General features: G+C 43.6%; 1 protein-coding gene across 1 annotated transcript in view; it reads right to left on the reverse strand.

Moving 5' to 3' along the window:
• Positions 1 to 13,171, reverse strand: part of hpse2 (heparanase 2) — a 264,875-nt gene that overhangs the window by 106,893 nt on the left and 144,811 nt on the right. The window contains exon 6 of the mRNA XM_048551158.2: positions 2,520 to 2,567. Coding sequence (XP_048407115.1) covers positions 2,520 to 2,567 — 48 coding nt within the window. The remainder of the gene's footprint in view (positions 1 to 2,519; positions 2,568 to 13,171) is intronic.

Genomic DNA, 13,171 nt, shown 5'->3' on the forward strand with positions numbered 1-13,171 from the left:
AGCCTGGTTCTCGATTTAGGATAGGTTAAACAAGTTGGGAATGTTCCCTCTAATAAGAAGATGGTTGAGAGGAGATCTGATTGAGGTTTTCAAACTCATGAGGAGGCTAGAATAGATAGGGTGAAGCTGTTTCTGGTTGTCAAAGAAGCAAAGACAAGAGGGCATGGATTTAAAGTGATGTGTGATCGAAGCATAGGTGATGTGAGAAAAGGATTTCTCACACAGTATCTGGAATGCATTGACTTGTAATGTGCTGGAGGCAGATTCATTCAAGAGGGACATTGGTTGGCAATTTGGATAGAAATGACGTGCAGGGATATGGGGAGATTGGCCCTAGATTTTAGAGCGAGACTGAATAACAGAGGTTAGTGTAGGTCTCCTTCTGCACCATAATAATTCCATGAGAATTTCACAGATCTCCTGGCATTGACCTAGGTGCCAGAAATGGCAAATGTTGCCAGTTGTCTCTGCTCATTAGCATCTGGAGTTTGGTTTGAAAATTGGGAGAGCTCTCACAGAAACAGGAGGCGGCCATTCAGCCCCTCAAGCCTGTTCCACCACTCAATGAGATCATGGCTGATCTGTGGCCGAACTCCATGTACCATATCCTTTACTACGTTTGCGCAGCAGGAAGTTGTCTATTTCAGGTTAAAATTAACAACTGTTCCAGCATCCACTTGCCTTTGTGGAAGACAGTTCCAAGGCTCTGCCATCCCTTTGTGTGTCGAAGTGCTTCCTAGCAATTTTCTTGAATGATCTGACCATAATTCTCAGACTATGGCCCTGTTTCTAGAATCCCCCACCAGGTCATCTTTCTGTACCTTGTCGTTTCCAGTTGATAGCTTGAAGATTTCGATCAGATTACCCCTTAACCTTCTAAATTCTAGAGGGAACAGTCCAAATTTGTATAATCTCTCCTCATAGCTTAACCCCCGAAGTCTAGGTATCATTCTTGTAAACCTACACTGGATTCCCTGTAAGGCCAGTATATCCTTCCTAAGGTGTGGTGCCCAGGTCTACGCACAGCCCTCCAAGTGGGGTCTCACCAGGGTTTTATAGCTTCAGCATGACCTCTGCATCCTCATACTCCAGTCCCCTGGATAAAAAGGCCAGCATTCCATTCGATAACAAGGTGTACAGCTGGATGAACACAGCAGGCCGGGTAGCATTAGAGAAGCGGGAAAGCTGACATTTCAGGTCTGGACTTGCCTCCCCCTCTCTCTATTTATTTCAGAGCCCCTTCTCCTCCCCCATTTCTGAAGAACGGTCCAGACCCAAAACAGCAGCTTTCCTGCTCCTCTGATGCTGCCTGGCCTGCTGTGTTCATCCAGCTCCACACTGTGTTATCTCAGATTCTCCAGCATGAGCAGTTCCTACTATCTCCCAGCATTCCATTAGCTTTCTTGCTTATTTTCTGCACCTGTTCATGATATTTTAATCCGAACTCCTAGGTCTCTTTAAACATCCTGTATATTTAACTTCATGCAATGTAGAAAGTACCCTGATCTATCCTACTTCAGTTCTAAGTGAGTTGTTCAGGAGTCCTCAATGGTGACTCCATATCCACGGTTTCAGCAAAAACATGGAGCGGGAACCCACCAACAACAACCCATCTGTCCTCAGCTCATGAATTAGAGCTCCTCCATGTTGAACATAGAACATTACAGCACAGTACAGGCCCTTCGGCCCTCGATGTTGTGCCAACCTGTCATACCGATCTCAAGCCCATCTAACCTACACTATTCCATGTACGTCCATATGCTTGTCCAATGACGACTTAAATGTACCTAAAGTTGGCGAATCTACTACCGTTACAGGCAAAGTATTCCAATCCCTTACTACTCTCTGTGTAAAGAAACTACCTCTGACATCTGTCCTACATCTTTCACCCCTCAATTTAAAGCTATGCCCCCTCGTGCTCGCCGTCACCATCCTAGGAAAAAGGCTCTCCCTATCCACCCTATCTAACCCTCAGTGAGTGTAACAACATATACACTGGCCGAGGCACATTAAAAATCATCACATTAGAGACATTCAGTAACACATGAATATTTGCCACAATAATCCTGCATCAAGTAGTGAGAACGCTCACATATTGAATAAAAACTATTGATGTTAACGTTAGATCTGTTTAGACAAGCATTAATGTAAAGAAGCAAGAAATTTATCCTGCAGCTTATTTATACCCAACTTGATAACTCCTGGGACAAAAATCTCATCACAATTATACAACAACCCTCTATCAGAATTCACCTCTCCAATCAAACCCAAAATATTAAAGGACAGGATGAATGCAGTCTGGAAGACATTTTTCTGACTGAGTTATTTCATCCCACGAGAGATTGTTACATTAGATATAAAGATGCTGCATTTGATGTAACGACTTTACATTAGATTATAAAGTTTTTACATTAGGTGTAAGCAGAGGAAGGTTTTGCCTAGGTTCTGAAAAGCATGATCACTGTAAAGCACTTGTCCAAATAACAATAAATGAATGTTATCAAAGGTTAAATACCTACTGTTGCCATGTTACTGCACTGACCACTGTCCCTGCTGTTCTCATGAACCTGTAAAACAGATTGGAAAATGAGAAGTTTCACTTATTAAACAGCATGTTTCAAAACCTTGATGGATTATTGCTAATCGATCCCAATGGCCTTGTTTGCAGTGCTTCAGAGCATGTGCAGCTTCAAGAGGAAGAAAGCAGGAATATATTAAAACACTGGATTATCGCATTAACGATGGAGCAGTCTCCAACTGAAGGCTGCAAGGTTTAACTGCTCAGTGAATGGAGACTCAGATAAAGTTGGAGGTTCGAAGTTGCTTGACGAGGTGAGGGAACATGAAAAGAGCTTGGAAATTCATGCTCCTGCATGGAGGTGCTATACTTGGGCTCTGATATCTCTGCTTCCTATGTGCACTATTTCCACTATTTAATGAATATTTAGAAGAGATCAGTAACCCATTGTAAACCAACATAAAACTCCTGCTACAGCCTGTCAGGGTCCATTATCTGGATATCTACAATATCTTGCGTGTGCAAAATACCATTGGAGGTGCTGGATGTATGACAGTGTCTCCAGAGACCCATTTATACATTGGAAGATGTGATAATGAATAAATATTCTGCTGTTTTGCCTAAGTTCTTAGGGGATCAACAATGTACACTTATAAAACACCCCTCATTCAGTAACATAATCAATATTATTTAGAATCACATTCAATCCATCAGGTTTTTTTTCTTTATTCATTCACAGAATGAGGGTGTCACTGACCAGGCAACACTTATTACCCATCCCTAGCTGTCCAGAGAGCGGTTAAGAGTGCTAGGTCTGGAGTCAAATGAAGGCCAGACCAGGTGAGAATGGCACATTTTCCTTCCCTAAAGGGCATTAGTGAGTCAGATGGGTGTTTCCCCAACAATCAACAATGGATTCATTGTTATTGTTAGGTTCTTAATTCCAGATATTTTGTTGAATACCAATTTCATCATTTGTTGTGGTGGGATTTGAACCCAGGTGCCCAGAACGTTATCTGGGTCTCTGGATTAACAGTCCAACGATGATACCATTAGGCCATCACCTTCACGAGCCTCTGAAAAGCATCCCACCCTGACACAAAACCCTAACCTATCCCCATAACTGCACGTTGACCATGGCTAATCCACTTAGCCTTTGCATCGCTGGACACTATGGGGCAATTTAGCATGGCCAATCCACCTAACTTGCACATCTTTGGACTGTGGGAGGACACCGGAGCACCCACGCAGACAGAGGGAGAATGTGCAAACTCCACACGAGGAGAGAAGGAATTGCAAAGGAGACTGAGCTGGGACGAGCCTGAAAACTACCCAGTGAGGGTATCCTTGAGTAGATAGGCAATGTGAAACATCTGAAGCAGGAGAGTGCTTTAGCAAGGTAAACAGTCAAATGAATGGAATTTCAGGGTGTGGGGTCATGAATAAATGAGGCTCTGCCACCATAATGGAGCAAAGGTAGAGGGACACTAAGGAGCTTATAAAATGTGTGAATAGTTTTGAAGAACAAACTAAATGCACCAAGACTTTGTGAGATTTGTGCTCATTCCACTTAAGTTTAACAGCACGTCTTCTGAGAAATTAGACCCCAGTTCAACACATCCCTCAATTCAGAAGAAGTTGCAAGTTCCCCCAATTAAAATCAGTTTAAGATTTGAGTCCCTAGGCTTTGAAAATGCCAATGAGCTGGCTGACTGATCTTGTCTGTGGATGTCTGATAATTACATGAAGGGTAAGATCAGTAAATGCATTATCACAAGCACCAAGACCTTAAGCCCAGGAAAAATTACCAGGAGCCACCACATATTGCTCAGCATATCATGCTTAATGTCACGTAATACAATCAACAAATACAAATGTGTGCCAGACATGAGCACTGCAAACTAATAAAGTTATCAGCAATATTAGTGCTCTCCTACACCCCTGTGCCTTCCAGGCAGCACAGTGAGTGTCAACGGTGTGATCTGCACCAGCTATCATACAAGGGGTGAATACTACCATGTTCATTCTACTAATTACAGACCCCCTAATAAGACGAATGATTTGGGCTTTCCCTATAACAGCTGGGTCTGCCAGTAAAGGATGACAAAGTCAGGCAGGTTCTAAAACTGAGTGGAAGTTCAATTGATACAAGATGCCTTAACCAGATGGTGATCTATGTGTCTCCTTTCAACTGCTGCTAACTGAAGAGAACGAGTCACTGGTTATAGATTTCTCTGTGATGCCTCCTTTAGTAATGCTCACAATGTCATACAAAACTAGAGTTTAATAACAGCTGTTAGTTCATTCTTGTAATTCAAATTTTGCTGAATTCAAATTATCTGGCATTTAGACTTTGAAGAACTAAAGTCTTACATTTTTATAGTCAAATTATTGGTAAGTTCAACTGTTGATGCAAAAAAAGACATGAAGTTGTCCACATTTTGCAAGCAATATGACATTCTATTCGTATGAAGAGTTTAATTTGGGTTTTTACTTTGAAAGGTGTTCATTCTGAGGATGCAGGTGTCACTGGTAAGGCCACTGTTGATTGCCCATCAGAAGGTGGTGATGGGTCATACTGCCAGCAGCATTTTGATACCCTGGAGTTTGTCAGGCCATGTAAGGGAACAGTTACAAGGTAACCTGATTAATGAAGGGCTAGAATCACAGATAGGCCAGACTCGGTGGCAGATTTCCTGCCGATCTAGCACACTTGGGGTACAATTGCACCTTCCACAATAAGCTTCACATTCTTCTAACTTATGTGTTTTATTGACAAAATTTAAAAATTGCAAACATTCACTGAGGCGTCACAGTCGTGTTTCAAGCTGCCATTGTATTTGCAGTACCATTTTGAAACACTGGGTGGAATCTTTCAGGAGCCCGAGCGACACAAACTACGACAAGACACGTGGCTGAATCAGGTGACAATCTTAACTTCGGGACCAATGGGCGCCATCTTTTCATAAACGGCATGGTCATCCTCATGAGGCACCGATGAGTTGCCGATTGACGGGGATTATTGATCGTTAAATGCCGTGTTAATAGGCCAACTCAGCTTATTGATATTCAACCTCCCTTCTCAGCAAACTCACCAAACAAGATCAACCTTGGTGACAAGCCATCCAAAACAACTGAATGTAACTCGACCCTAAACAACAATAAATCATAGTGAGGGGCATAGATAGACTGGATAGTCAGAAACTTTTTCCCAGGGCGGAAATGGTTAATACGAGGGGGCATCATTTTAAGGTGATTGGCGGAAGGTATCGGGGAGATGTCAGAGGTAGGTTCTTCACACAGAGAGTGTGGAATGCGCTGCCAGCTGTGGTAGTGGAGTCAGATACTTTAGGGACTTTGAAGTGACTCTCGGATAGGCACATGGAGGATAGTAAAATGTAGGATATGCAGGGTAGTTTGATCTGAGTAGGCTAATAGGTTGGCATAACATCATGGGCCGAAGGGCCTGTGCTGTGCTATGTTCTATGTTCATAAGAAAGAAATGAACACCCATGGTGCTACTGGCTACCAGAAACCAGACAACCAGCTCACACCAATTTTGTTTTAAGCAGTGTGACAATAAGGTTCCTCTACTAGAAATCCGGCTCTTATATAAAAGTGCAAAACCATGGCAGTTCTGATTTTTTTGTACTCTTAAATTATCTGTTGGTTACAATCCAGATGTGGTGAGTGATGGACAGAAATGCACTGACATAGTTCCTTTCATGCCAACATCAGGTGCAATTATGTCAGATTGTTTGATTCCAGTGGGGCGGTCCATTCATGGGAACACATACTGGGAAATAAAATGCATCATAGAAACAGCAGTAGGCCATTCAGCCCCTCAAGCCTGTTTCACCATTCAATGAGATCATGGATGATCTGTGGCCTAATTCCATATACCTGCCTTTGGCCCACATCCCTTAGTACCTTTGCTTAATAAAAAGTATCTATCTCAGATTTAAAACTAACAAATGATCCAAAACTCACTGTCATATGTGGAAGAGAGTTTTTTTCTGAAGAAGGGTCCAGATCCGAAACGTCAGCTTTCCTTCTCCTGAGATGCTGCTTGGCCAGCTGTGTTCATCCAGCTCTACACCTTGTTATCCCTGATTCTCCAGCATCAGCAGTTCCCACTATCTCTGAATCAACTATATCCTAGTCACTTTACACTATCAAGGATTTAATTTTCTACTTGTGCATTTGATTCATGTTCCAATCTGTGTGACATTAACATAGTCACTATATCAGTTAAAATTGAATCTTCCACTTAAGTGTGGACATTAGAAATTGGAAAACTTTCAAATTGGCACCTCTTCCACCAGATTCAACATTCCCTCCCTCTACCACTAATGCTCAGTAGTAGCATACAGTCATACACCCTGTATAGCACTAAAATAGGCCCTTTGATCCAACAGATCCATGCCAACCAGATATCCTAAATTAATCTAGTACCATTTGCTAGCATTTGGCCCATATTCCTCTCAATCCTTCCTATTCATATACCCAACCAGATGCCATTTAAATGTTGTTATTGTGCCAGTCTCCTCCACTTCCTCTGGCAGCTTGATCTATACATGCAACACCCTCTGTGTGAAAAAGTTGTCCGTTAAGTCTCTTTTAAATATTTGCCCTCTCACCATAAATCTATGCCCTCTTTGGACTCTGTGCCCTGGAGAAAAAACCTTGAATATTCATCATATCCATGCCCCTCATGATCTTATAAATAACTATTTGGTCCTCCCTCAGTCTCCAATGATCTGGGGAAATTAGCCCCAGCCTAGCCTCTCCCTACAGCTCAAACACTCCAACCCTGGCAACATCCTTGTAAATCTTTTCTGAACCCTTTCAGATATTACAACGCCCTTCCTATAGCAGGGAGACCAGAACTGAACGTAGTATTCCATAAATGGACTAACCTATGTCCTGAACATGACCTCCCAACTCCTATACTCAATACACTGATCAATAAAGGCAAGCATACCAAATGTCTTCTTCACTATCTTGACTACGTTCAACTCCACTTTGAAGGAACTATAAACTTGCACGCCAAGGTCCCTTCATTTGGCAACACTCTCCAGGACCTTACCATTAAGTATGTAAGTTCCTGCACTAGTATTAACACAGGGGATTAGTGGCAGCAGATCTACCCAAAGGACATCTGAGCAGAACCAGATGTGAGGTAACAAGGTGTAGAGCTGGATAAACACAGCAGGCCAAGAAGGATCGTCTGCTTGGAGGAGCAGGAAAGCTGACATTTCAGGTCTGGACACTTCTTCAGAAATGGGGGAGGGGAAGGGGATTCTGAAATAAATAGAGACAGAGGGGGAGGCAGATGGAAGATGGATAGAGGAGAAGATAGGTGGAGAGGTGACAGACAGGGCAAAGATGCAGGGATGGAGCCAGTAAAGGCGAGTGTAAGTGTGGAGTTAGGGTGGGGATAGGTCAGACAAAGGGAGGATGGACAGGTCAAGGAGGTGGGATGAGGCTGGTAGGTCAGAGGTGGGGGTGCTGCTTGAGATGGGAGGAGGGGATAGGTGGGATGAAGGATAGTCAGGTTAGGGAGGCGGGGATGAGCTGGGCTGGTTTTGGGATGTGGTCAGGGGAGGGGAGATTTTGAAGCTGGTGAAGTCCACATTGATGCCATTGGGCTGCAGGGTTCCCAAGCGGGAATATGAGTTGCTGTTCCTGCAACCTTCGGGTGGCATCATTGTGGCACTGCAGGAGGCCCAGGATGAACATGTCGGCCAAGGAGGGGGAGTTGAAATGGTTCGCAACTGGGAGGTGCAGTCATTTGTTGCAAACTGAGTGTAGGTGTTCCGTAAAGTGGACCCCAAGCTTTCGCTTGGTTTCCCCGATGTAGAGGAAGCCACATTGGGAACAGCGGTGAGCTGGGGGCATCTCTTACAACACGCTGCTGTTTAAAGTGCTTCTTCACTCAGTGAGAGCTTTCACTTTGAAACAGGTAAGTGCCAGCTTCTTGGATGGCATTTCAGCTGGTGAACCTTCACCCACTTCCAATTATATGTCCCAGCTATCAGCTTTAACTGTGGCATGGGATTGCTCATATAGCTCCATCTTCCAACTCCACTCTGGAACAATTGCAGATACCTGGCCATCAACAGCAGCAGCAAAACCTCCTCAGCTGGATACCCCTTTACAGGGCAAGTGGGAACAACACTGAGATCCCACTGAAGAAACTTGAGAACCCCAGCACAGCATGTACAAGTGCAACAAGGTGCACTGAGGTATGGCGATGTGTTGTCTGGAACATACTCGTAAAGGCACATGTTATGCGTGTCGCCTACTGCTGGATTAGTCCAAGAAACAGCTTTGACACAAGCTCCCAGATGTTATTAAAGAAGACTTTGCAGGGTTAGCAGGGCTGTGTTTATTGCTGTCATTTCCAGTACCTTAGTTCATAGGATCCTCAAAATGTGGAAAGAGGCCATTCAGCCCATTAGGTCTTGCACTGACCCTCTGAAGAGCATCCCATAAAGATCCAACCCACCGCCATATCTTTGTGACCCTGTGGCAAATCTGTTTTGCCCGCACATCCCTGGACACTGCAGGCAATTTAGCATGGACAATCCACCTAACCTGCACATCTTTGGGCCTGGGAAGAAACCAGAGCACCCAGTGGAAACCCAAACAGACATGGGGCGAATGTGCAAACTCCACACAAACAGACTGACAGTCACCTGAGGCTGGAATCAAACCTGGGTACCTGGCGGTGTGAGGCTGCAGTGCCAACCACTGAGGCTCAGTGACACCCTGAAAATAAACTCTTATTCCCTGACCGGGAATTAGTCTCAGGCCACAGTGGTTGAAGCACTGAATCTTACCCACTAGGGAAGGTGTTTATTTACTGCCCCTTCACTATTGTGCCCCAGGAATGTTCATTTCCTTTGGTGGCCAGCTGAGTTTCATTCCAAGCCAATAGTTAGTGAATAAACCGCAAGACCTCTGTCGCAACTGTCTAGCGAATCCAAAAGTCCAGCAATGCCGCACAGTACATCTGAAGAGGAATGAACCAGAAAGAACACCATAACTATGTCCTTGGTCCACATGCATGTCAATGAAGTCAAAGAGGCATGTGCAGCATCGCCGTTTCCTTTATTCATTCGCAGGATGAGGACATCACTGGCCAGCCAGCATTTATTGCCCAGAGGGCAGTTAAGAGTCAGTCACATTGCTGTGGGTCTGCATGTAGGCTAGACCAGGTAAGGATGGCAAATTTCCATCCCTAAAGGGCATGAGTGAACCAGATGGGTTTTTCCCTACAATCGACAATGGATTCATGGTTATCATTAGGTTCCTGATTCCAGATATTTCATTGAATTCATACGCCACCATCTGCTGTGGTGGGATTCAAACTCAGGTCCCCAGAACATTATCTGGGCGTATGGATTAACAGCGCAGAGATAATACCACTAGGACATCACCTCCCCACTTTTTTACCAATGTCAAAAAAGTTGAATACCTCTATCTAAGTGGTATAGCCTGAAAGAAATATAAAACATGCCACAATGCCAAGTTTGACACAGGTGCAAGTGCAAATGTTAAGAAAATGCAAGAGATCTACACAGAAAATTGCTGCAATGTGGGGCAGTCCCCTTAAGCAATAAGCTAACTGTTTATAATGGGACTGGCACCCTTTGCATTATCTGGCTTCAATGTCAATACAGCTCATAGGGACAGCAGGGCCTTCTGTGTGTGGTCGACCGGTATGCATGGATTTTTATTACGACTCATCCATTCTTTGTGTCACGGAAAAGCTTCCAGATCTCAACACTGATCCCACACATTTCAGTCACGGATGAGCAGCGTAGATTGAGCAAACCCTGTCAGGAACAGACCTGCTTCAATGGCTGACAAAAATCATCATCAAGAAGCAGCCTGCACACATCCAATGGGTCCCTAAGCTAGCACCTTCTTTCTCAAGTCATACAGAGATGAACTAGGAGTTTCTAAGGATGTAATTTTCAAAGACAAGGAAGTGGTAAATCTACAAGCTTAACATCAAGATCTGCTACATTGTATACAGAAGGAGATTGGTGCTTGAAGCTATCCGTCAGCCCAGAATTAATAAGGATGCTGATGAACTGATCAAGATGTATGAAATGTGGCAACTCCATCAAGCTGGTTTTCTCCAATCAGCAGAAAAATGTAAGATAACACAGTGCGGAGGAACACAGCAGGCCAGGCAGCATCAGAGGAGCAGGAAAACTGATGTTTCAGGTCTGGACCCTTCTTCAGAAATGGGGGAGGGGTAAGCGGACTCTGAAATAAATAGAGAGGATGGGTGTGGGGCTGGCGAGGGTAGGTGGGATGGTGAGATGGTGATAGTTGAGCGCAGGTAGGGAGTGGTGGGCATTGGTCAGTGAGGTGGGAGGAGCCGATAGGTGGGAGAGAAGATGAACAGGTCAAGGAGGTGGGGATGAGAGGGAGGGTTGGTCATGGGATGAGGCCGGGAGTGGGGAGATTTTGAAACTAGTGAAGTCCACATTGAGACCATTGGGTTGTAGGCTCCCAAGGCAGAATATGAGGTGCTGCTCCTTCAGTTTCTGGATGGCATCATTGTGACACTGGAGGAGGCCCAGGATGGACATGTTGTCCTTATCCTCCTATTTGAGGATAAGGATCAAATTAAAATTGAATTAGAGGTGGAACATTTTTGTTTAAATTTGTCAGCCAGGATCCCCTGATTGGACCAGGTTAATAACCCCAATCAGGGAACTCTGTGAGGTGCACCTGGCTGATCTCTTTCCACATTGCACACTACATCTTTCTCCAGACTTCCTTTACAAATACATATTCCAGGAGGAGATGTATGAAAGTCTGTATCCCCCTGCAGCCTCTTCAAGGGCCAATGTACAATATTGATCCTTTCATCTATCTGATCCTCTCTTCTGCCTCCAACGTATGTAGATACAGTCGTGTATAAGTCCAAAATGTCTTAGGTTTGTTTTGTTCGCCAAACTCTGGACTTACTGGACTAAATAATCTTCCTCAGAACCATCTTGACTCTATATTGCATTTACATTTTTAAATTTAAAGAACTGGAGAGGCAGCAGTTTACTGCAACTTCACAGCACATGTGTGAGGGGATTAACTCAATGACCAGTCTGTGTTAATCATCAATAAGTCCGATAATGGGCCAACAAATGCTTGGGACTGGATTGAAAAAAACATGTAGTTAAGTTTCAGTTGGCATGGAGCACTGAGGCACTTTAGCACAGGGAAAAATAATCTTCTTAAATGGGGAGGTTCGCATTACCTCGGCTTTTACAAGTGAAATTATTACAAGGGTTTTAATTAATTTCAAGGCCACCTTTTGCGAATTGGGTAGAGCAAGCTAACAGATGGTTTGAGCTAAACGTATTTATTTAATTTACATTTTTGTGTGCGTGATCATTAAGATACAGACAAGGAAAGCCAGAAACTGAAACACATGATTTTAACAAAATTTCACTGGGTAAGTGCTCAAAATGAACTCAGGTGGATAAAATATGCGGCTGTCTTTCACCTGCACCAACACTTTGTCTCGATTCATACCACAATTAAATGCATGTCAAGGAGAATCACTACTTACCCTTAGAATTATCAATAAGGCTGTGCAGTGTTGAAAAATGAGGCATATCACCATGGTGAACACAAGAAAGTTATTAAAAGCAAGAGATTTACCTTCAGGGAACCTTGCCCACACAATCACATCTGTTAGCGCTTGATACCCATTTCAACGAAGCTGACCCTGAGATTAGTTTGAGCTTTTCTAATATTTTGACATGTAAGAGGGATAGCTAATGACAAATCTCTCTCTAAGTTGATTACCTGTGTTAAAGAGAAACATGAGGCTGATCCTGAGTGTAACAGGACTGAGATCTGAGAAAAACTGGTGAGATATAAGTTTCTCTGCCTGGAACCCAAGAAATGGTTTTTCCAAGTCATGCACATTTGGAAATGATGTGGCAATGATTACATCTGTATTGAAGAGCAATGAATAAAGCAGTGGGAGCGGGGATAAGGGTCTTTAGGTCTGATATCAGAAAGCACTCTTTGCCAAAGGAGGGACAGTGAAGCAATATACTTTCCAAGTAGGATAGTATGGGTAAAAAATATATATATTTACAAAACTGGATGTGATAATGTTGGAGTGGGACTTTTGTAACTGGTGATTAAGAATGAACAAAATGACCTTGGAGATAGCAAGAACTGAAGATACTGGAGTCTGAGATAAAAGTGTGGAGCTGGATGAACACAGCAGGCCAGGCAGCATCAGAGGAGCTGGAAAGTTGACGTTTCAGTTCGGGACCCTTTTCCAGAACTGGGCCAGTTCTGTTACAAAAGCAAACTTGTAACCAACTGAGCCACAGCCAACCCTGTGGCACTTGATTCCCGAAGAGTTATCTTATTATGAATGACCATCTCATATATTAGAGTTGATCTTTCTCTGTACCTTCTCAGTGGCTGTAACACTACAACGTATTCTGTTCTATTACCATGATTGAGTCATAGAGTCATACAGCATGGAAACAGTCCCATCAGTCCAACCAGTCCATGAACATATTCCAAACTAAACTAGTCCCACCGACCTGCACTTGGCCCATATTCATCCAAAGTCTTTTTTATTCGCGTACTTATCCGAACGTC

The sequence above is a fragment of the Stegostoma tigrinum genome, chromosome 20 (genome assembly GCF_030684315.1).
Source record: "Stegostoma tigrinum isolate sSteTig4 chromosome 20, sSteTig4.hap1, whole genome shotgun sequence".
Lineage (NCBI taxonomy): Eukaryota > Metazoa > Chordata > Chondrichthyes > Orectolobiformes > Stegostomatidae > Stegostoma > Stegostoma tigrinum.